The 22,649-nt window shown below is 35.0% G+C and overlaps 1 protein-coding gene across 6 annotated transcripts in view; it reads left to right on the top strand.

Moving 5' to 3' along the window:
• Positions 1 to 22,435, top strand: part of PAPOLG (poly(A) polymerase gamma) — a 31,574-nt gene extending 9,139 nt beyond the window's left edge. For 2 of the 6 annotated variants that reach the window (XM_069583246.1, XM_069583245.1), the window contains exons 4-24: positions 389 to 470; positions 698 to 807; positions 2,911 to 2,964; positions 4,805 to 4,916; positions 6,889 to 6,978; positions 7,591 to 7,729; positions 8,268 to 8,340; positions 9,049 to 9,169; positions 9,507 to 9,591; positions 9,984 to 10,037; positions 11,798 to 11,917; positions 12,493 to 12,602; positions 14,289 to 14,410; positions 14,651 to 14,826; positions 15,238 to 15,326; positions 15,408 to 15,625; positions 16,190 to 16,255; positions 16,429 to 16,485; positions 18,107 to 18,201; positions 20,585 to 20,679; positions 21,235 to 22,435. In XM_069583246.1, coding sequence (XP_069439347.1) covers positions 389 to 470; positions 698 to 807; positions 2,911 to 2,964; positions 4,805 to 4,916; positions 6,889 to 6,978; positions 7,591 to 7,729; positions 8,268 to 8,340; positions 9,049 to 9,169; positions 9,507 to 9,591; positions 9,984 to 10,037; positions 11,798 to 11,917; positions 12,493 to 12,602; positions 14,289 to 14,410; positions 14,651 to 14,826; positions 15,238 to 15,326; positions 15,408 to 15,625; positions 16,190 to 16,255; positions 16,429 to 16,485; positions 18,107 to 18,201; positions 20,585 to 20,645 — 2,034 coding nt within the window. In that variant the 3' untranslated portion in view covers positions 20,646 to 20,679; positions 21,235 to 22,435. Of the gene's footprint in view, positions 1 to 388; positions 471 to 697; positions 808 to 2,910; positions 2,965 to 4,804; positions 4,917 to 6,888; positions 6,979 to 7,590; positions 7,730 to 8,267; positions 8,341 to 9,048; positions 9,170 to 9,506; positions 9,592 to 9,983; positions 10,038 to 11,797; positions 11,918 to 12,492; positions 12,603 to 14,288; positions 14,411 to 14,650; positions 14,827 to 15,237; positions 15,327 to 15,407; positions 15,626 to 16,189; positions 16,256 to 16,428; positions 16,486 to 18,106; positions 18,296 to 18,370; positions 19,510 to 20,584; positions 20,680 to 21,234 lie in introns of those variants that run through there. The other 4 variants (XM_069583243.1, XM_069583242.1, XM_069583247.1 and 1 more) reach the window with 3 other exon arrangements.
• The last annotated feature ends 214 nt before the right edge of the window (positions 22,436 to 22,649 follow it).

Below are 22,649 nucleotides of genomic sequence, written 5' to 3'. Positions count from 1 at the left end.
TGTGATATATTCTGCACAGGAGCTAAATAAGCAGGTGACAATATATAGCCTTGACATACTCCTTTCCCAATTTATATATGTTACAATTTAGATATGTACCCAACATGAGGGTATATATCTTTTTGAATTAATGTTTTTATTTTCTTCCCATATATTCCCAGGAGTGTGATCCAGTAATTGCTGGATCATATGGTAGCTCTAATTTAGTTTTTTTAAGGAACCTTCCAATTGTTTTCTACAGTGATTGCTCCAATATATTGATAGATTCCCATAAATAGTTTATAAGGATTACTTTTTCTTCACATCCTCACCAGTGTTTATTAGAGCACTTTTAATGCTAAATAATTTGAATGATTGAATGCCTTTTATATTTTTTATTTTATTTTAGAATCTTCCACCTTCTGTTGTGGCTACTGTTGGTGGAAAGATTTTTACTTTTGGCTCCTATAGACTTGGAGTACACACCAAAGGTAATTCCTTTTCTGTGTTTTACTGGTAAGAACTTTGAATGACAAACTTATTTATTGTTTATAATTAGAAAATACAGGGGGGGAAATTCCCATTATCTCATCACTCAGAGTTCATCAGTGTTAACATTTCCCTATACTCATCTTACATAGTTTCTTCTGTATGTTTTTGTTTATAAAAATGTAACACATACTCAATATACTGTTTTTAATAATACTTTGATTTGCAGGAGCTGACATTGATGCACTTTGTGTAGCCCCAAGACATGTGGAGAGATCTGATTTTTTTCAGTCTTTTTTTGAAAAGTTGAAACATCAAGATGGCATTAGAAACTTAAGAGTAAGTATCCTCTGTTATTTAACATTTTGAATCTATTAACAAATAACAGCAAAAGTTGGGGCTTGTGATGACTGATATATTTAAGAAATTGCTATATCTTAAAACATGGGCTTTTTTTTTTTAAATTGGAGGATAATTGCTTAAAATGTTGTATTGATCTCTGTCATACAATGTGAATTGGCCATAAGTATAGATATGTATCCTCTCCCTCTTCAACCTCCCTCCGTCCCCATCCCCACCCCATTCCTCTGGGTTGTCATAGGACGCCAGAGTGAAGTCCCTGTGTTACACAGCAGCTTCCTACTAGCTGTCTGTTTTGCTCGTGTAGTGTATATATGCCAGGGTTACTGTCTCGGTTTCTCCCCCACCTCTTCCCCACTCTCTGTCCACCACAAGTCCGTTCTCTGTGTCTGCCCTGCAGATAGGTTCACCAGTACCGTTTTTCTAGGTTCCATATTTGAGTTAACATAGGATATTTGTTTCTGTTTTTCTGACTGACTGCACTCTTCACTCACTTAACGGGCTCTAGGTTCATCCACCTTAGTTCAGCTGACTCATTTGTTCCTTTTTAAGATTAATATTCCATTATATATAAAAACATGAGCTTTTTAGTTCTATAGATCTTGATTGAGTCTAAAATCTGCTGCTGCTGCTGCTAAGTCGCTTCAGTCATGTCCGACTCTGTGCGACCCCATAGACGGAAGCCCACCAGGCTCCCCTGTCCCTGGGATTCTCCAGGCAAGAACACTGGAGTGGGTTGCCATTTCCTGCTCCAATGCATGAAAGTGAAAAGGGAAAGTATAGTCGCTCAGTCGTGTCCAGCTCTTCTCGACCACATGGACTGCAGCCTACCAGGCTCCTCCATCCATGGGATTCTCCAGGCAAGAGCACTGGAGTGGGGTGCCATTGCCTTCTCCAGTCTAAAATCTACCACATATTAAATAGTGGATTTTGGTCAAGTTACCTATTCTCTCTGAGTCTGTTTCCTTAGCTATAAAATGACAGTCTAGTGATAACTTTCTTATAAAGTTTTTTGGAGGATTGATGAGATAATTTATATAAATCAGTTACTGTAATATCTGGTAAATGGTTGTTGCCTATAAAATTGTGGCTCCCATTATGTGTAAGGTTCTATTAATAACTCTTTAGTGTGTATATCTAGCTATTCATTCAGCAAATAAAATTTCAGCAGTGATTCATCCAATATGGCCTTAGTCCCACAAAATACAAGAGTAAACAAAACACAGTTTATGGGATTCTGGGATTGGGGGAACTAAACATTTTTAGTTATTTATTTTTTATTTTTGCCGTGCTGGGTTTTCATTGCTGCTCATGAGCTTTCTCCGTTGTGGCGAGCTGAGGGGCTACTCCTCATTGCGGCCCTCGGCTTCTCACTGCAGTCGCTTGTCTTATTGCAGAGCACAGGCTCTAGGCACCTGGGCCCAGTAGTTGTGGGGCACAGGCTGTGTTGCTCCAAAGCATGTGGAATCTTCTCCAGCCAGGGGTCGAATGTGTGTCCCTTGCATTGACAGGCAGATTCTTAACTACTGGACCACCAGGCAAGTCCAACAAACGGTTTTGCTGTAATTTCAAGTGCTTGGATAAGGTGAAGCTCAGAGGATCTTGTTATTTGGGTTTCTGGGAATGGAGGAGGAGGTTAAGAATTCATTAGGTGGAGAAATTAGGAGGGCTTAGAGAAACATTCCTACTAAATCCAAACTGCATAGATTTTTTTGCTAAATTAGTGATGAGATCTGATACTTTAATTTTTTACACTAGTGCTCTTGGTAAATAATCAGTTTTCAATTTAAGTTCCAACAAATAGTAAATACCCAAATGATAGCATTTTTCCCTACCAGATTCTGATGAGTATTTTTAGAAGGATAATAACTTAGATAACTACTCCGATGGATATCTTGCATATCTTAGATAACACAGTCACAATGTAGAAGTGCTTGCTTACCTAGAATGAGAAACCAAGAAAATTTTCATATTTTCTACTGAGTTAGAAATTGGGAGAAAAAGTATTCACATTATTGGCATTTGGAAAGAACAGAGAAAAGATTACACCTTATTTCTTGTAATTGTTTTCTTCTTTTGCAGGCTGTAGAAGATGCCTTTGTTCCTGTTATAAAATTCGAATTTGATGGAATTGAAGTAAGTGTTATCTATTTTTCTGACTTTACAGTTGAACTGTTTAACTTGTATGGGGTGTTTTTTTGGTACTGTTTTGTATTTTTTAAAAATCAGGTTTACATAGGCCCATATTTTAAGGAATCAAATAGTCTAGTCATGGGGAATCCTTCCTCACCATGGAAGGTGAACCAACTTCTTCTATCCCTGCCCCCGTTATTTTTATATACATCCATCTCATTCCGATAATCTCCTAAAATAATTATATTATTATAGTTTTAGTTAGAGCAGTATTGATTGTTTTTGTTATTATCATCTTATAATACTGTTCAAAACTAAGCACAAAATGTACTAGGTTACCATTCTTTGCTATGTGACTTGTTTTCTCGGAAGTTAATGTTCTGTGTTTTGCTTCCTTGATTTTTATACTTTTACTAATTCAAACTTAGTCTCTCCTGGTTGTCTAAATCTCCATTAAATAGGTTTGGATTTCTCAGGTGTTCTGTCATTAATATCTTGGGAAAATGTCTCACTGATTGTTCTCATCTATTCAGATGTACTCTGACTGGTCTCCATTAGTGATACACAGCTGTCACCCTGACTTCTCTCTTCACTGATCCTGGGATTTCCTTTTGCTTCTCTAGTTTTCTTTTCTCTTGACTTGCTCTCATTTTAGAGGCACTCATCCACCAGCTTCCCTAAAAAGAGCGCATATTTTTGAGATCTTGCACATTTAAAAATGTCTTTATTCTATTCTCACACCAAATTGATATGTTGGCTAAGTATAGAGTTCTAGGTGGGAAATAATTTTACTTAGGATTTTGAAGGCATTGTTTGCTTCCTTGTCATCTAGTTCCCATACTCTGTTGAGGAATGTGAAACCAATTTGATTCCTCATCCTTTTTATGTGACCTGTTCTGTCTTTTTGGCCACTGTGTGGTTTTCTTTTTGCCACCTGGTCTTCATCATTATAAAATTCATGGTAATACACTTTGTTTTGCCATGTGTCTTTACAAACAAATGTGCTGAGGCACTCAGTTCCTTTGATTTGGAAATACCTGTCCTTCAGCTCTTGGAAATTGTATTGAATTCTGTTGTGTTTCCTGCCTTTGTTTTCTTTCCTCCTGGAACTCCTAACATTTTTGTACCCCCAGGATTGCCTTTTTTAAAAAAACAAACAAACAAACTTCTTCCTTCCTGCTTATAACTGTGTCTTCGTATTTTGTTCTCCTTTTTGGGCTTGTCTCATCTTTTAAACTTTTCTTTTGTTCATTTCTGCCATCATACTTTTATTTTCTAAGAATGCTTTTTTATTCTTTTAGTGTTCCTTTTTATTTATGAGTTTATTTACAGCTTCTTGTCCTTATTTCCTATATACGTTTTTTGTGCTTTCTTAGATCTGCTCAGTCTGTTACATTTGTCCAACAACATTTGTTTTCCAGCTTTCATAGTTTTTGCTGTTGTCTCCTACTGTGTTCTTTGACCTAGTAGGTTATGCCTTTAAAAACAATAACACTAGAACACAACAAAACAAAATTTTGCCAGTATTTCAGTGGGCTTTCAAGAGGGAATGAAAGTAAATGTGTTGAATCTACCATCTTTATCTAGAAATTTCACTCATATGGTTTTGATTTTTTATTTTTTAAATGCTTGGCAAAATTAAAATGCTTTCCCTTCATTTGAAAACTGTTCTCCCAAAACGTTGCAGTGATTTTCCAATGTGGTGTTGCCTGCATAGGCCTTTGGAAATTTTGGTAGAACTTACCAAACTAGTAATTAGAACTTTTTACATTTTTGAGATGGGAAAGAGAGGAAGAATGGACTAGGAGAAAAAGTAATATTTCTCTTTTTCATTTTTCCAAAGATTGATTTAGTCTTTGCAAGATTGGCAATACAGACCATATCAGAAAATTTAGATCTAAGAGATGACTCTCGACTGAGAAGCCTTGATATAAGGTGTATTCGCAGCCTAAATGGTAAGCTTCTAAAAAGAAATTTCAGAAACCTGCTTGAAAACAATTGGACAAATAGAGATCTTTTTGCAAAACTATTACAAGAATTAGCCTTAGTTTAAAATGATGTACTTTTCTTTATACAAGTAATCTGATCACATTTAAGCATCATAAAACACAGATTTGAAATGTTTATAGCAGTGGTTCTCAGGCTTATTCGTGTCAGGACCCCTTTACACTCTAAACATTTTTTGAGGACCTACCCCAAGATCTTCCATTTACGTGAATTATATTTATCAATATATCATGTTAGAAATAAAAACTGAGAAATTTTTAAGGTATTTACTTAGTCCATTTAAAAATAGCTGTAATAAATTTATAAGTGAATATAGATATATTTTTGTGTGAGAATGGCAGGCTTTTTAACAGCTTTATTCACGTATAATTATATACTATAAAATCTATCTTTTTAAGGTGTATAATTTAGTAGTCTTAGTATATTCACAGTTGTACACTACAGTAGAATTTTAGAACATTTATCATTCTCAAATGATCCCTCTTACCCATTTGCAGTTATTCCCCTTTTCAACCTCCAGTTGCCGACAACTACTTCTATCTCTGTAGATTTGCCTTTTCTGAATATTTCATATGAATGGGATCATATAATACGTGGTCTTTTGTGTCTGGCTTCTTTTACTTTGCGTAATGTTTTTGAGGTTTATCCATGTTTGTAGCATACATCAGTAATTTGTTCCCTTTTCTGATGAATTAAAAGTGATCTTTTTTATGTGTTGATTAGAATATAGAACCTGAAACTGTTATCAGTTAACTTTTGTACACTGTTACAAAAGGTCTGCTTGTTACATTAAAATATATTGGTGTGTCTGATTCTTTGAATGGATCTTTTACCCATGCATGATTCTGTCTTATCATGCCTTAGGTATGTGGAAAATACTGGCTCACAAAGTTAATTTGAGTCTTCTAAATATTAACACACATTTTACTATAAAATAATTTTTTAAAAATCACATTCATCACTGTCACCACCAATCTCATCAGAAAAGCCTAGGTCTTAGAAAGCTGTCACGCTCATAGTAGCAAATACTAGTTGTCCAAAATTCTGATTTTTACTTGAAAGCTCAAGTTTTATTTCAATAAATTTCATCATTTGTGAGGGGCTCATTTTTTTCATTTTTCTAAAAGTGAGGGGCTCATTTTGTTCATTTTTTTAGGAAATGTCTGCTAAATACCCAAAAATGAATAACCACAGTTGTCTGTCAATCATTCTTCCTACTAAAACTGATGTTCCCTGAATAAAAGAACATAGTTAGCTTACCTTGAACACGTTCAGACATCACCACACAAGTTCCTCTCCTGTTTTCTAACTGCAAACTTGTGGTGAAGATAATATTGTCTGCTAATACACTTTGTTGGCACAGCTTTGATTCACTGCTTAGATCCCAGAAGTTTTACCCAACACTGGTTTCACACCATGAGTGCAAATTTAACATGGTGAAACAGTCAAAGGACACATTCATATTACAAAAATAGATTTGACCTAACAGTCCCCAGAGTCCACTGACCACACCTTGAGAACTACTGGTTTATAGTATCTTCTTTAACTTAATCATTGTGTTTTGCTATATTTCCAGAGAGCAGCAATAGATTACAGTATTTGTGGACAAGGTTTGCATTAAAGCAATAATAGTTTTCTAACCTAGAGGCATTTGACTAACAGTAAAGCCAGATGTGGAAAAAAATAATATATTTCAGATTCATCTCTTATTTTAATATTAGATTGCATTACCCATGTGCTGTGTGATTCTTTATAAGCAAAGTGATTTCTGTTATATAAGGGCTAAATTTACATGGAGAAATTAAACTTCATATTTTATTATCTTTGATATTTTTAGCATTTGAGAATTGAAGTTAAAAGGCTGTTTGAATTAACTGGAATTTGTTGCATAATGAAAAATGAATGCTTTATGTTTTTCAGGATGTAGAGTTACTGATGAAATTTTGCATTTAGTGCCAAATAAAGAAACTTTCAGACTCACCCTAAGAGCAGTTAAACTATGGGCAAAACGTAAGTATCCAGTCTTTAATTTTACCTTGAGTTATAAAATTATAATTTTCAGTTGTTCATGGTAGACAGACATAGGAAACTACTCTGGGGGATTGAGGTACAGTACGTTTTGGAGGGGCTATTTCTTTTTCAGATGTGACTCTTCTTTTCTTCCATAGATGAAAACTAAAAGCCCCTGACTCTACATCTTAGGTTTCAACTAGGGAGTTAGAATGAGTTAGAACTTGAAGAGTAAAATCCTTACTTATTTTCAAGTTCTCTGTAGGCAGAACCATCTTAATCATCTTTATCGCCATCGTCAGCAGTCTAGTATATAATAGGTGTGCAGTAAATTTTTTAAAGGAAGAACCTACAGTGATAGTTTTAACATTTTGTTTTTACCTTACAGCACTCTGTATTGGAGGGCAAGGTAGGAGATAAGATGAGTGACTTAGGGTTACTAACAAGAATGAGCCTGTCATGAAGGTCTGCTTGTTGATTTTAATGTTTCTATGATGGAAAAGAGTTCCAAGCAAATCTTAGGAGAGCAGTTAAACTTCAAACTGTTCCTTAGATGTGAATGTCATGGATAGTAGGTCCTAACAATAATTAACAACTGTATTAATTTTCTAGGACGTGGTATTTATTCCAACATGCTGGGATTCCTTGGTGGTGTCTCCTGGGCAATGCTGGTTGCAAGAACTTGCCAATTATATCCAAATGCAGCAGCTTCTACTTTAGTTCATAAGTTCTTCTTAGTTTTTTCCAAATGGTAAGTAGTCATGTACATATTTTCTCTGCTTACTAACTTCTGCCTATGTGTATACTCATTTGGAAATTAAGAGTTATGCGTATACTTTTTCTGTTGTCTTACATTTCTTTTTAAAAGTTAAATTTTAAACATCAAATTTGAGGAAATGATGGGATACCAGATGGTGCTTTCTTCTTGGGGGTCTGTAAATGTGGGCCTGTAGCTAGTGAGAGTGGTCTTTGCTCTGCCAGTTACTAGCTCTATATAGGTTAAAATCTCCTCCTCTGTAAAATAGAGATGATAACCATAGCTGCTCCATGTATTTGTTAGGAGTATTCTCAATAAATGTTAGCTGTTGCTGTTACTAAATTATCAGAGTTAAGTCCATGAAAGCAAATGAGAAGGAAAGAAAAAATTCAGGTTTAAATTAGTTAAAGTTAATGGGCAAAGCAGTATTTGCCCTTTCAGAGATCACTGCTTTAAAATAAGCAGCTTTTAACATTTCATGTAGTTCCTGAAATGAGGTCTTACATGAGTTTATTTTCCTATTTCATGTTAGGGAATGGCCAAATCCTGTGCTGCTGAAGCAACCGGAAGAAAGCAATTTGAATTTGCCAGTTTGGGATCCTCGGGTATGTAACTTATTAAAGCTTTCTAGGAAAAGGACACTTCTGTAAAGTGAAATCTAGTTAAGGATAATTCCCCTTGTTCCTGTTCATCTTCCTTCTATGTGACTATAGTCCTTTCCCTCCCTCTGCTGTGTTTTTTGGTGCAGATAATTTGTGTCTCCAATGCTGATCCAAATGTTACAGCATTAAAAATAACCCGTATAAGACTTGATGAGTGGTTGTATCAACCAGGATGTCATCATCTGTGGTTTAAAGCTGTCTTACAAGTAATTAGTTACTAATAATAAAATACTGACATATATAAAACATGTACTTTGCAGTACAGTTTAAAGCAGATTCATGGTCTGACAATAGCAGAACTCTACCCTTGCATTTTAATTTGCTTTTAGAGTACTCATTCCTGGGTAACCAAGGGGAAGGTGTGGAAAGAGGATAGAGGACCATTGGACCAGATAATCCTCTTTGCACTTACTATTATATTTCCTTGGTTCTAAAAGACCATTGTTTATAAAGTGTACCATCAATTTAAGTTTGACTATCATACACATCTGACTTCAGAAATTAATGTAATTGGGGAGGGGAAATGTTTTTCTTAGAATTGAGGAAATGTAGTATTAAAATATATTTCATATTCTTCAGACTTGTGGGGAAATGAAGTGAGGACAACTGAAATAGGAGACTAGATCAGTTATTCTGCTTCTAATTTCACAGGTAAATCCATCAGATAGGTATCATCTCATGCCCATAATCACCCCTGCCTACCCACAACAGAATTCTACGTATAATGTGTCCACATCAACTCGAACAGTAATGGTAGAAGAATTTAAACAAGGTAAACCTGTTAGCCCTGTTGCCCTATACATATTCCCACAAGTTTTGGTTGACAACAATTTTATTCTATTGCAGTTATGCCTTTTATTTCTAAAAATTCTTTCAAATGTGTATTTTTTCAGTAATTGGTTTTGCAGAGTATGTGATAATATTAAAAGGCCAAAAATGGAGCCACTCCAGTCTGGTTGAAACTGACTTTTGTGTTCTAAGAAAGAATATAATAAATTTATACTTTTTTTTTTAACTTAGTGATTTGGTGGGGTTAGAGCTTTGAGGGAAGGGTAATACAGGATCTATGATGCTGAGTTTTCAGAATCTGTGTTTCTTTCTCTACTTAGGTCTTGCAGTCACAGATGAAATTCTTCAGGGGAAATCAGATTGGTCCAAACTACTTGAGCCACCAAATTTTTTCCAAAAGTATAGGTATTTGAAATTTTGCATTTTGTGTGTGTGTGTGTGTGTGTGTAAGGAAGAATATTAAACTTACAAAGTTAATACATAATAGGTGACAGTTGTCACTTGAATAGTTCAAGTGAGGTAGAGAATAGGTTAGCAGAAACTCTGGGTGATAAAGTCTATACTCTAGTAGTATCAACCCAGTATTTGTGGGGTTTTGGTTTTAGTGAATTGTTTTTAATTAGAGGGTCTAGAATTAATTTTGTGAAAATCAGAGCATGTTTTAATTTTCATAAATGTGTGCCTGTGTTAGCTTTTTTGTTCATTGGGAGGGAGAAAGAAAAAGTAATGATGGAAAGGCAGACTCTAACAGTAATTTCTGGCTTTCCCCCCCAATTGTTGCTGAAAATTCTTCACAGACATTATATAGTATTGACTGCCAGTGCATCAACAGAAGAAAATCATCTAGAGTGGTAAGGCATTTCAAGTTCTCTGCCTACTATGTAATGATAACATATTTATATGATGCTTTATCATTTCTAAAACACTTTCTTACTTTTCAATTATTAAATATCATAGTGACTGTTGTACTTGACCATGGAGTATCAGTGTTTAAGAAATGCTATCAAATTAATGTTTCAGAATTGAAAATGACATAAGGATATATGCACAGACTTTTGCTATTTGTCACTTCTCGAGTCAGATTTAAGCAAAATTGTGAGGCATTTGAATGATTCTGATACCTAGTATATAACCATAATGTCTATACAGACACATATATATACATACATGCTCCAGTCATGACTATTTTATGGCCCTAAAAGGCAGTATTTTAGATCAAGAATGCATTAAATAGATCTGTCCTTCTTGAAAAAGAAAGGGAAGGAAACAGAATTCACTAAGTAACTTTTCATTTACTTGAATGGTATTCTAAACAGGGTCTCTTAATACATTGGACTGAATTTTTTTAATGAACGTATAAAGCTAGATTTAGAAAATGCAGAGGAACCAGTGATCCAGTTGCCAAAAATCATTTGGATCATAGAAAAAGCAAGGGAATTCCACAAGAATATCTACTTCTGCTTCATTGACCACGCTAAAGCCTTTGACTATTGTGTGGATCACAACAAACTGGAAAATTCTGAAAGAGATGGGAATACCAGACCATTTTACCTGCCTCCTGAGAAACCTGTATACAGGTCAAGAAGCAACAGTTAGTACTGGACATGGAACAACAGACTGGTTCAAAATTGGGAAAGAGAGTATTCAAAGCTGTATATTGTCACCCTGCTTATTTAATTTATATGCAGAATACACCATAAGTGCTTGCCTGGATGAATCACAAGCTGGAATCAAGATTGCTGTGAGAAATATCAACAATCTCAGATATGCAGATGATACCACCCTAATGGCAGAAAGCAAAGAGAAACTAAAGAGCCTCTTGATGAAAGTGAAAGAGGAGAGTGAAAAAGCTGGCTGAAAACTCATCATTCACAAAATGAAGATCATGGCATCCGGTCCCATCACTTCATGGCAAATAGATGGGGAAACAATGGAAACAGTGCTAGACTGTATTTTCTTGGGCTCCAGAATCACTGCAGATGATGACTGCAGCCATGAAATCAAAAGACTCTTGCTCCTTGGAAGAAAAGCTAGACAGCATATTAAAAAGTAGAAACGTCACTTTGCTGACAAAGGCCTGTATAGTCAAGGCTGTGGTTTTTCCAGTGGTCGTGTACGGATGTGACAGTTGGACCATAAAGAAGGCTTAGCACCAAATAATTGATGGTTTCAAACCGTGGTGCTGGAGATGACTCTTGAGAATCCCTTGGATAGCAGGGAGATCCAAGCAGTCAGTCCCAAAGGAAATCAGTCCTGAATATTTACTGGAAGGACTGAAGCTGAAACTCCAATACTTTGGCCACCTGATGAGAAGAGCCAACTCATTGGAAAAGACACAGATGATGGGGAAGATTGAAGGCAGGAGGAGAAGGGGACAGCAGAGGATAAGATGGTTAGATGGCATACTGACTCAATGGACATGAGTTTGCTCAAACTCTGGTAGATAGTAAAGGACAGGGAAGCCTAGTGTGCTGCAGTCCATGGAGTCACAGAGTCAGACACGACTTAGCAACTGAACAACAAAATCATCATAGCTAATATGCTATTTGGTTTACTTGGATATAGCTTCCACATTTAACATTGAAAATTCTTGTCTGTGTTTTTATTTTAGGGTTGGCTTAGTAGAATCTAAAATACGTGTACTTGTGGGAAATTTGGAACGGAATGAATTTATTACTCTTGCCCATGTAAATCCCCAGTCATTCCCAGGAAATAAGGAACATCATAAAGAGTAAGTTAATTATTTTTTAATATTTTATTTCTTAAATAATGTTACCTGACATATGTATATTTAAGATCACTTATAAGATTCCCATGTTACATAGCAGTTATTGCTATGTAACAGGCACTGATGGAGGATGATAAATTGTATACTTGAGCATAAGTGATCATGCATTAAAACTAAGTACATGTTGGGAATTCCATGGTGGCTCAGTGGTTAGGACTCTGACTCTCACTGCCCAGGGCCCAGGTTCAATCCCTGGTCAGGGAACTAAAATCTCACAAGCCACATGATGAGGCCAAAAAAAACCCCAACCAAGTACATGCTATGTTGGTAGCCCACAGACTTCAACAAAATCTCCATCACAGTATTTGGAGCATCCTTAAATACATATTTAGTTAGTCATTTTCAAAGCATTTAATCTGCTTTATAATAACACAGGATAACTTAGCATTTTTTTTAAAGAATTTGGCCAAACCATTGAAATTTGTATTTGTGCTTCCATAGAGACCAAGTTTTAATTATCAAAAAGCATCTGTAAAATTATTAAAAATTAATGGAAATTCTTAAATTTTATTTTATAGCAACAATTATGTATCAATGTGGTTCCTTGGAATAATTTTTCGGAGAGTAGAAAATGCAGAAAGTGTTAATATAGACTTGACATACGATATACAGTCATTTACTGATACAGGTAAGACTTTGTCATCATAGAGCTGTGGCACTCAACCTTGGCTGTAATACAGTATCGTCTGTCTCGGATCTGGCTAGCTATATTTTTATAAAGTTCCACAATTGGTTAAATGAACATGAAACATCTATATTATGAAACTATGCGCTGCCCTTAAAAAAGTAAAGGCATGATGAGACAATTTACCTGACCTCTTGTGGGAGGTGGGAGGTGCAGACTGGTAGGTACGGTATAGTGTCATTTATATAAATCAGTAAAGAAATGCATGCATTTTTGCTTAAAAATCATAGACTCTCTCTGGAAGGATATATAGTTTTTAATAAAAGAAACTGGTAGAATTGCTTTTAGGTCAAGGAACTAACTGGGTGTGTCTAACAGAGGCAACTTCACTGTATACTCATGAACCCTTTGAGTTTTGTACCATGTGACTATATTAACTTTTAAAACAAAAAGACTAAAGAAACTCTATAGGTGATTTTTAGTGTGTACAGCCAGTATTTATAACCAAAGTCATAAAGATTACTTGCTCTTTGAGTTTTATTTTACATGAAATAAGTATCAGTCAGTACAGGCTTACTGAATATGTTTCAAAATCAGTGAAAAGAATCTTTCACATCTTCTAAGACTATCTCTGTGAAATATCTTAATATATTTGTTATAAATGTGAGGTTGTCTTAATAATGTGGAAACTACATTTATACTATTAATATTCTTGGTTAGCTCATCTGAGTTTTTCTTTTGAACTAGCACTCATACTTATGAAAATGCAGGTTTCTCTGCATCACCTTACAACTACTGAATCATAGGCTCTGGGAGTGGAGCCAGAAGTCTGCACATTGAACATGCACTCCTAAGGGTTTTATAAGCAATCTGGAATGGAAACATAGATATAAATTTTTCCATTCTAATTTGGACTCTTTTTTTTCCAAAAGGAAGGGGTTGGGAATCTCTGTTTATTACAGATATATAAAATGTTCTCCAGATAGAGATATTGAGGCCCTAAGAGATTATATAATTTGCATTTCACAGTAGATACTGTGCAGAAGAAACCCCTCTCTTCAGTTAGCTTATCATATGAGTATTCACAGTTAACATACACTAAATAATTTATATAATAGTTAATAAAACTGACTCTTTTACAAGGGTGAGAAGCACTAGAGTGGGAATCTGGGGCTATGTGTATTTCAGTATTGGCAGGGCATTCAAGGCTGTTGAGTCTTGTTTACCTACCTGGATGATAAAGATGTACTTGTAGATGGTTTCCCATGTCTGACAGTCTGTGACTCATACAGTAAAAGAAGCTTCATGGAGGAGGAGAGCTTAAATTGCATCTTGAATATATGGCATTAGGGTTAGCTCAGATTTGGGCAGGTAGTAATGAGAAGAGATTGCCCTTAGGGAAAATAGCAGAAAACAAGATTTAGGAAAACTTTTTTCCATACATTAATTTTGTTAGTGAGATTTGATTTGATTATGGGAAAGTCTTAGAAGTTGGACATGAGGAAACTAGTCAGTACTTGAAAAGGATTGTGATGTTGTGAAAATGTTTTGGAAGTATTTGTTCTGTAAGAAGAATGTGTTTTTGTGTAGTAATGTGGAGTTACTGAATGTTTGTATTTTAGAAAAAGAAAATAGCACTTTTTCTTTAGAAAGGAGTTTCCCATTTTAACATACTGACTTTTGTTACAGTGTACAGACAGGCAAACAATATAAACATGCTAAAGGAGGGAATGAAAATTGAAGCAACTCATGTTAAAAAAAAACAACTTCATCACTACCTTCCCGCAGAAATTCTTCAGAAGAAGAAAAAGGTGAGTTTGTACTCACCTCTCCAGTCTGAACCCAGACACATGATCCTGGGCCCAAATCTGCATTTTTACAGCATCCAACCCTATTGAGAAGGTTTGGGAAAGTACAGGCAATTCAATCTAGGACTAAAATCTTAACCTTCATTAATCACAAAATATCTTTTGTTTTATATGTACTTCAGAATTGAAACCATTTTTTTTCATTTACATTTTGAAATCCTAAAAGCTTTTCCCCTGTTTCAGCAAAGTCTATCTGATGTCACCCGAAGTTCAAGTGGACCTCAATCCAAAAGATCATCTCTGGATAGCAATTGTTTGGACAGCTCCAGAGACACTGATAATGAAACACCTTTTAATTCCCCAGTGTCTGCAAACAAGCCTTCCAAGCCTGATATTCCTCCTTCAGGGGAGACAGAGAGGTCTGCATTTCAAAATTTTCCTTTCAGTCTTCAGTTTATTTGAGGATAATGTAAACTTGTGTACTTTTGCTAAATATCTTTAACTGTAAAAAAAAAAAAATTATTTTGTGAGTTACTAGTCAGTTTCTTATTTAGAATTACTTGACAGTTTGTGGTAATCCTGTGGGAAGTGGTCTAGGTTTATGAATATGTGGGAATATTAATAGGTAAGTAAATAGAAATGTCCAGGTTTTCTCTTTAATTTTTGCTGTTAATTCTCACTGGGTCCTCTTCCTTTCCCCACTGTTTTTTCTTCCTTTGGTGAAATGTGAAAGTAGGAGTACTTGAAAGAAGTAATTTAAACATTTAGTTAAGGTTTTAAATACATACTATTTAAATAATTTAATAATGATAATTTAACACTTTTTATAGGAATAATGCTGAGCCTGCTGCTGTAATCATGGAAAAGCCACTGAGTGTCCCGCCAGCTCAAGGGCTATCTATTCCTGTCATTGGTGCAAGTAGGTATCTATACTTTTCTTAGTTAACGATTCTATTACATCTGTATTTAATTACTAAAACCTTTCTTTTTTCCTTTTCAGAAGTCGACGCTGCATTAAAAGCTGTATCACCCCCGGCTGTGTGTACCATTCCTACGGTAGTAGGACGAAATGTCATTCCTAGGGTCACACCTCACAACCCTGTCCAGGGGCAGCCACATCTAAATGGGATCTCAAATGTAACTAAGAATGTTACGCCTAAAAGACCCCACTCCCCATCCGTAGATGGGTCCTCTAAGAGGTTGAAAGACATAGAAAAGGTAGGATTACAGAGTCAGTGGTGATTCTGTAGTGAATTTATTTTTTCGAAGTAAACTTAAAATAGTGCTAAAGAAGCTCACAGTTCTTCATAGTTACCTTAGTATTGCATTAGGATTTGACCGTTTAAAAAGAATATTTACCTAACCCTAATAGGATAATACTAATTGTTCATTCTGAATTCGAATTAATAATGTGTCTAAAAATTTGAATGATTAGTCTGAGTTTCTCCTTGGCTTACGTAAAAGTCATTATTGGTAACTAAATATTTATTGAGTTATAATGGTGATCTCCTCTGCCTCCAGTAGGTGGTGGTATAAGTATTTTATTATCATCTCAGTAGATCAAACTGTAGAAATTAAGAGTGTCAGTTAAATTCAATCTGATTTAAATTATCTTTGCTCACCAAACCTATTTGTAAAAGTTTTGACATCAGCCTGGTCACTAATTAGTTTCTCATTTTATATAGACTTATATGGTTTTATAGGTAATAAATAACACCTATAAATAAATAGTACCTGTTTAATAGGTAATAATAGCACCTCATTTTAATGTTTATATTTTAGTTTATTCGACTTGAATCAACGTTTAAGGAATCACGTGCTGCTGAAGACAGAAAAAGAAAATCAGTAGTAAGTATATTAATACTGTGCTTAAAAATGCTTAAAGAGCCATGTATCAGGAAGAGTACTATATTCAAAAGTAGATCAGATTTATCTCTTAACTTTTAGTTATGGCTTATATCATGTAGAAATAAATATTTGCATATAGGAACATCTTCACTTGTATGTAATTCTGTTTTTAGGATGCCATTGGAGGAGAATGTATGCCTATTCCAACTATTGATACGTCACGCAAAAAGGTAACAGTCTGATTTGTAAGTAAAATACACAAGTACGAGTTCATAGGTAATCTACAGGTACAAAAAGCTCATTAAGAAGAGCCTAGCACTAGGTGAAAGAAAGCGTTAGTAAGATTTTGTCTGTGTCCTCCACATCAGCAGTGTAGTTGGAAGTTGGGGATGGAAATAGCAGAGTATATGAGCCTAAATGTGTATGTATCTCAAAAGTCTAGAAAAGAGGGAGTTGTCTAAGATTTCATGATTTATTCAAGGTATGTTCAACTTTTGTTTTTATTTTTAAAGAAGCAGTTTAGTGCTCAGCACAGTAATTCCTACCAACACTTGATAGTCTTTTGTTGAACTCCATTGCTTACTGATAAAAATCAGGCTTGATAGTTGGAGACCATACTTACTAGTATTTTGGAGGAACCAAATATACTGGTGTATAGAGTGAGTATCTTTGAAACATGACCTAAAGAGCCCCTAAATCTTAATTTAAACATTTTAGCTAATAATGTAGGTTCTCGTGTTTCTCATTGTAGTCAACTGTCACCCTGCCAGATTCTTCAGGATGTATTGACAATTCTAAAGCAAAATAGAAAATGTCCTCATACTTTCTATTAGTTGTAGAATTTGTGCAGTTTAACATAAGAGCGAGTTACAAAAAATAGAGGTGTATAATTATGTAATGTATGGTAATGGAAAAAAAAATTTGAGGTGGATATTAAAGTGTGAAATGAAATGTCTGAGTTTTACTTTAAAAGATTTCAAGCATAAAGGGCAAGGGGTATAACCCAAAGAACTATGGCAAAACTTTAATAATGTCTGAGTCTTCATTGTGGCATCTTCATCATCCTTTTTATTCTTTTATGCATGTCTGAAATTTTTTGTGTTTTTTTAATGGATGCCCGTATGATGTAATGGTTTAGCCGAGGTAACGTGAAAGGAGAATTACTTCTTACAGTCTTCTCGTAATGACTTGAAGCTAACATACTGTTTCCATCACACAACTATCTGTATTTTAGGTTTCTATCTTTGTTTCTCAGTTTCATAGACTTGCCTTCATTATGTAATCATCTTCAGTGCCTTCAAAAGCCTTCATAGAGATGTTGCTGAATTGTACCATCACTAAAGTTACCTACCCTGACTGCAAAGTCAGTTTTCCTAAAAACTTAATTACTTCACAAGTTGGGTTATTCTCCATGAATGTTGTACAGAAACTAATTGAGGGATATAACTCGATATCAAGTTTCCCTCTGTATCACACACTCATTTCTCACCTTGCACCCTGAGAATTTCGTGTTTAGTCTTCCTGTTTCTCTTTACCATTGACTCTGAGGAGGATTTTGTTCTTTGTGCATTTCTCAGTGTAGAAGTGTCGATTGATTTTACACAGCCCTCTTTTTTATTCATACAGCCCTCCCACTTCTGCCCTTTCCCTGTCCCTTTGCTTTTCACCTATTTTTAATTCCCCCAAACAAGGAGTACCTATGAACGTTGGGAAAAAGTATTCAACGAATACTTGAGTGTATAGGAACTTAGAGCTCTTGGCAAAAAACGCATACTTTTGTTACTGTTCACTCAGTGGACCTTTATAATATGTATTTGTTTTTCCTTCTTTGTTTCTATTTCTTTCTAACAGAGACTGCCCAGCAAAGAACTACCAGATTCATCATCTCCAGTTCCAGCAAATAACATCCGTGTCATCAAAAATTCCATTCGGCTGACCCTAAATCGGTAAAAGCAGTGCCTCCTTACTAAAGTGAATATGCAATCATTTAGTGGCATAGATGCAGCCACTCTTAAAAATAGAGTGAGCTGTCACACATAAGATAAGGTGAAAGTTACAGTCATCCGCCTAACGACCTTGAAGTGTTTTTTTGAACTCTCACACTTTGACCTGCAGATGCTGTAGCATTCTCTCATTGATTGCTACATACACTTCTCTGAGGATCACCTGCTATCAAATTGTCATCTGCAGTCTTATGGCTTTGCGTTGGAGGTTTTACTGCCTTAACTTTCGATGCTTGTTTCTCTGTTATGGGAACCAGTTCTTGGCTCTTTGGACACTCATAAAACAAGTCCTGAAATATCCACCGCCCCCCCCTTTTTTTTAAGTCTTACGTTGTAATCATTGTATAGAACTGAAAATTTTGAAGAAAAAAAAAGTCTTGTAATTTTCCAAATGTTAACACATTTACTTTAGCATTGAAGCCACTTTGTGAAACCTGAGATAAATGAATGTGAGGTATCTTTTCTGCTTTCCTCATTTGTGTAGATGTACTTTTTGTCTGTTCTGTTGATTTAAATTATTTTTTCTCAGATTGGCACATGAAATATTTAAATTTTATTTTTTTGTGCCTTTCTGTCCAAATGTTGCATAGTTACCAGGGAGGATTAGTCCAGTGATTACATAAGAGTTGGGCACCATAAATTCTCTATATTTTGCCTCCTGTGGAGGCCTTTGAAATGCATCTTTATTAAGAATCAAAATATAACCAGAATACTGAAAGTCAGTATATGAATGGTGAAATTGTTACATAACCTATCTCATGCCATTCTTGTTAGTTGACTGGTATTTTTTACTGAGGAGCAACTCAATCCGGCATCAACAATAAAGATACTTTAAGTATGGCAAATTTGTATTTTTGACGTGTACAATTTAACTTGGCATGATAATTCCTGACCATTACGTACCCCCACAACTTCAGTTTCTTCACGGACTAGGCATGCAGAAATAAGCAGTGGATTTTATTGAGACCTAAAGGCATTTTTGATGACATTGTTACCAACCATTAATTGGCTCAGGACCTTTGTAATTTTTATTTAAATATGAGTTGTCTTTTTTTACACTGCTTTTTTCAGTCCTTTTCTTAATATTTTTTAAGTTTCATGAATGCATGCTCCATTTATTGAAATCCATAACCATGTAATTCTTGTAATATGTTGATTCAGTGTTTTGTAAATGAAGTCGTATGTATTTTCAGAGTATTTTTGTATGTACTGTAAGATACCATCTTTTCAAAGAGAAAACTTTAAAACCTTTACTGTCTCTCTTTAGTCTAATTTTTTAAATATGGATTATGCTTGAATTGAAATGAAAATGTATAGATTACACAGCCAGGAATGCTGGTATATATTACCTTCCTCAGCTTGCACTCACCATTTAGCAGGTCTAGTAGGAAAAACAGAATGGTACATTTGAATAGTGCAGGGAGAAGCCCTTAGTTGTATAGTTTACAGGACACACGGGATGCCATTTAGCCATTGGAGTCATAGTCCATTTTTTCTTGCAAGCCCTTTACCATTGAGCTGAAATAACTTGAATTCTGATTGTCAGAAAGCAGTATCCTTCTCCCCTCCTGTTCCTGACCCCTGCCTACATCTCTGAAATGGAAATTCTAGTGTTTACTTCTAAGTTTTCCTTTGTGAAAGTTAAAGAATAGCAAGGAGAAAACAATGGTTGTTCCTTTATTTATTTTTTACGTAGGAAAAGACAAGAATGAAATCCCATGACCAAATAGTAGCTTCCTTGGCAAAACTTTTTTTAGCTGACCCTTTTCCTTTATTCAGGTATTTTGAGCTTTGTTTTATAAATATTCTGTTTGAGCAAAAGTACATGATTAGGAAAAGACTGAATAATTGTCATGTGACTCAAAACATTAAAAACTTCTTTAAGGGCTTTAAGAATTCTTCATACATACATCCAAGTTTCACCTACTATGTAACCAATTCTTTGGAGTAACTAGTGGAGTTTCTCTTTAATAAGAAAGCAACAGGCCTAACCTTTGTACTGTAGTATAGTCATATCTCTTGTTTTAAGTGTCCATTCGACATGGGGTTAAAGACATAGCCGAGTGTTTAACTCCTCAGAGACAGCATTCTTCAACCTGTTTGCTGACTGGTTCGGGGAATTGATGAGATGCTTTTGAGATGGTGGGTTTGGTCAGAAATGAAGTGTTTTCTATCCCAAACAGTGTGTAGAACAATCAGTACAGTTGACCCTTGAACAACACAGATTTGAACTACACACGTCCTATATGTATGAACTACACAGGTCCTATATGTTACCTATACATATTTTTTCAATAAATATAGTACTTGTATTTTTATCTTACAGATCTTTAAGTAGGTGGAGATCACAATATGTAGAATCAAATGAACTAGGGTTTGAGTCCTGATTCTATCCAAACTCTTTCATCTTCCTGCCCTTGGGTGAGTCATGTATCAGTTCCTATGTTTTTGAGACGGAGTTAGCAGTACAGGTGTTTTCAACTGGGATGAGGGGTTCAGCACCCCTACCTCCTGCATTGTGCAAGGGTCAGCTGTACATTTTGTTATCATGGTAGGAGATGGGGTTCCAAGTAAGTTAAGAGGTGGGGAAGGAATGGTCTGTGATTATGTGCTGTGTTCAGAGGCACTAGGTGAATGTGTTTGATTCTAAGATGTGTTTCATTTCAAGTATAACTAGAAATATACTTTATAAAGTCAAATAACCTGTTCTGTATGTGGACAACACATTCATTTTCATGACAGTATTAAATTTTAATCTTACTTTTCAGTGACTGGCTCTAAAGAATAAAATATATCAAAGAAACGATTATCTGCTAGTTTAAACCTTAGGGATTTAACTAATTTGAGAGACAGGATACATGGCTTAAAACCTTGTAAAATTAGGGGAAGAGGATTTTACAAGACTGTGTTTACAATAAGAATTTTTGTCTTAAGACAGCAATTTGGTAACATTAAAATGCTTACTGTCCTATATAGGAACAGAGAAGTGAAGACGAACAGTGTCAAAATGGGCTAAACTTATTTTCCACGGTGTCCACCACTTCAAAATAGGAACTCCCAACTTGCAAGATCATGGACTGTAGGGAATCCCTTGCAAATATATATAAGAAGCTTTTGTTCATATGCATATTTTTGAGGGGAAGTTCATACTTTCATCAGTTCTCAAAATGGTTCATGACACTAAGAAAAAAAAAGTTAGGGACCACAGCTTTACAGGATTGAATAATCCCAAACTTTGGAATTTTCTTAAGATTTTTCTGTGGTATATTTCTGAAAATGTACTGTGGCTCTTAACTAGTAAAGTGGGCTAATGAAAGACTCTGAAATACTGAATTTCTCTTTTCAAGTTTTCTTTATATATCTCAGATGAAACTTTATCAGTATTTAGAAAAAGCCTTATGATTGGATTTATAAATGTCTTCATGTTAACTTCAATTCATTAACAGGGTCAAACCAACAAATTTCAGTGTAGGAATGATCAGAGTAGAATAGCTTAGAATAATCATTAGAAATGGTAAAAAGCAGAATTAATAATTAAAGATCCTAAAATAATAATTAAAGATGCTAATCCTTTGATTTGGTAGCCTTAAATTTCTTATTCCTCCATTGGTTCAGACTGAACAGACCAAGAAATAGAACTTTAGTGTAAAAAAATTTTTTAATAAATTATATGAATGCATAAATAAGTACCTATTAAACCTTCCAAAGCTTGGAATTTAAGTCATGATAATAGTGATGAATATAGTGCAAGCAATAGAAAAAAGCCAGTCTCAAAAATGGTAACTATTTCCTTAGGATTTTTTAAAAGAATTGTACAAGGTCAGAGCCTTCCCAGATTTCCTATTTTTTTCTGGAGTTTTATATTTGAAGTTAGTTGAACATAAGATTATCATCAGGCTTGCTCTAATTTTTTAATGTATTGCTGCATTTTTTAGCAAGGACCCAAGTAATTACCTTAAAAAGTACTTAGGATATATTTGAGGTAAATGGTGCTACATCACTTCACAGTATTAATGTAAAATGAATGCAGCTGCTGCTCCTTTCTAGTTAGCTGTTTGTGTAATTCATATTAATTTTCCTGCCTTTTATTTGGATTGTCTTAATTTCTTAGTTGTACACACAAGCCTCATTATCTGTCTGGAATAAGTAATATAATAAACTTGCTTTGATAAATAGGTATTGGTGATTGACTGATATTATTTGGAAGTAAGTTAAAAGTACCAGACGTCTTTACTTATATTTCACACTGACAGCCAGTTAGTTGGTCATTTACCTCTCAGACTCTTTGGCAGATAATGGGATCCACTACTTGCTTAATACAAAAACAAAGCTCATACTCAGTTTGCCTTACACGGAATATCTGATTAAACATTAGCAAGCAGTAGCGTCTG

Source organism: Ovis canadensis, chromosome 3, assembly GCF_042477335.2.
Source record: "Ovis canadensis isolate MfBH-ARS-UI-01 breed Bighorn chromosome 3, ARS-UI_OviCan_v2, whole genome shotgun sequence".
NCBI classification, from domain to species: Eukaryota; Metazoa; Chordata; class Mammalia; order Artiodactyla; family Bovidae; genus Ovis; species Ovis canadensis.
The sequence above is the reverse complement of the archived record's forward strand: the minus strand, read 5'-3'. Positions and strand labels throughout refer to the sequence as shown.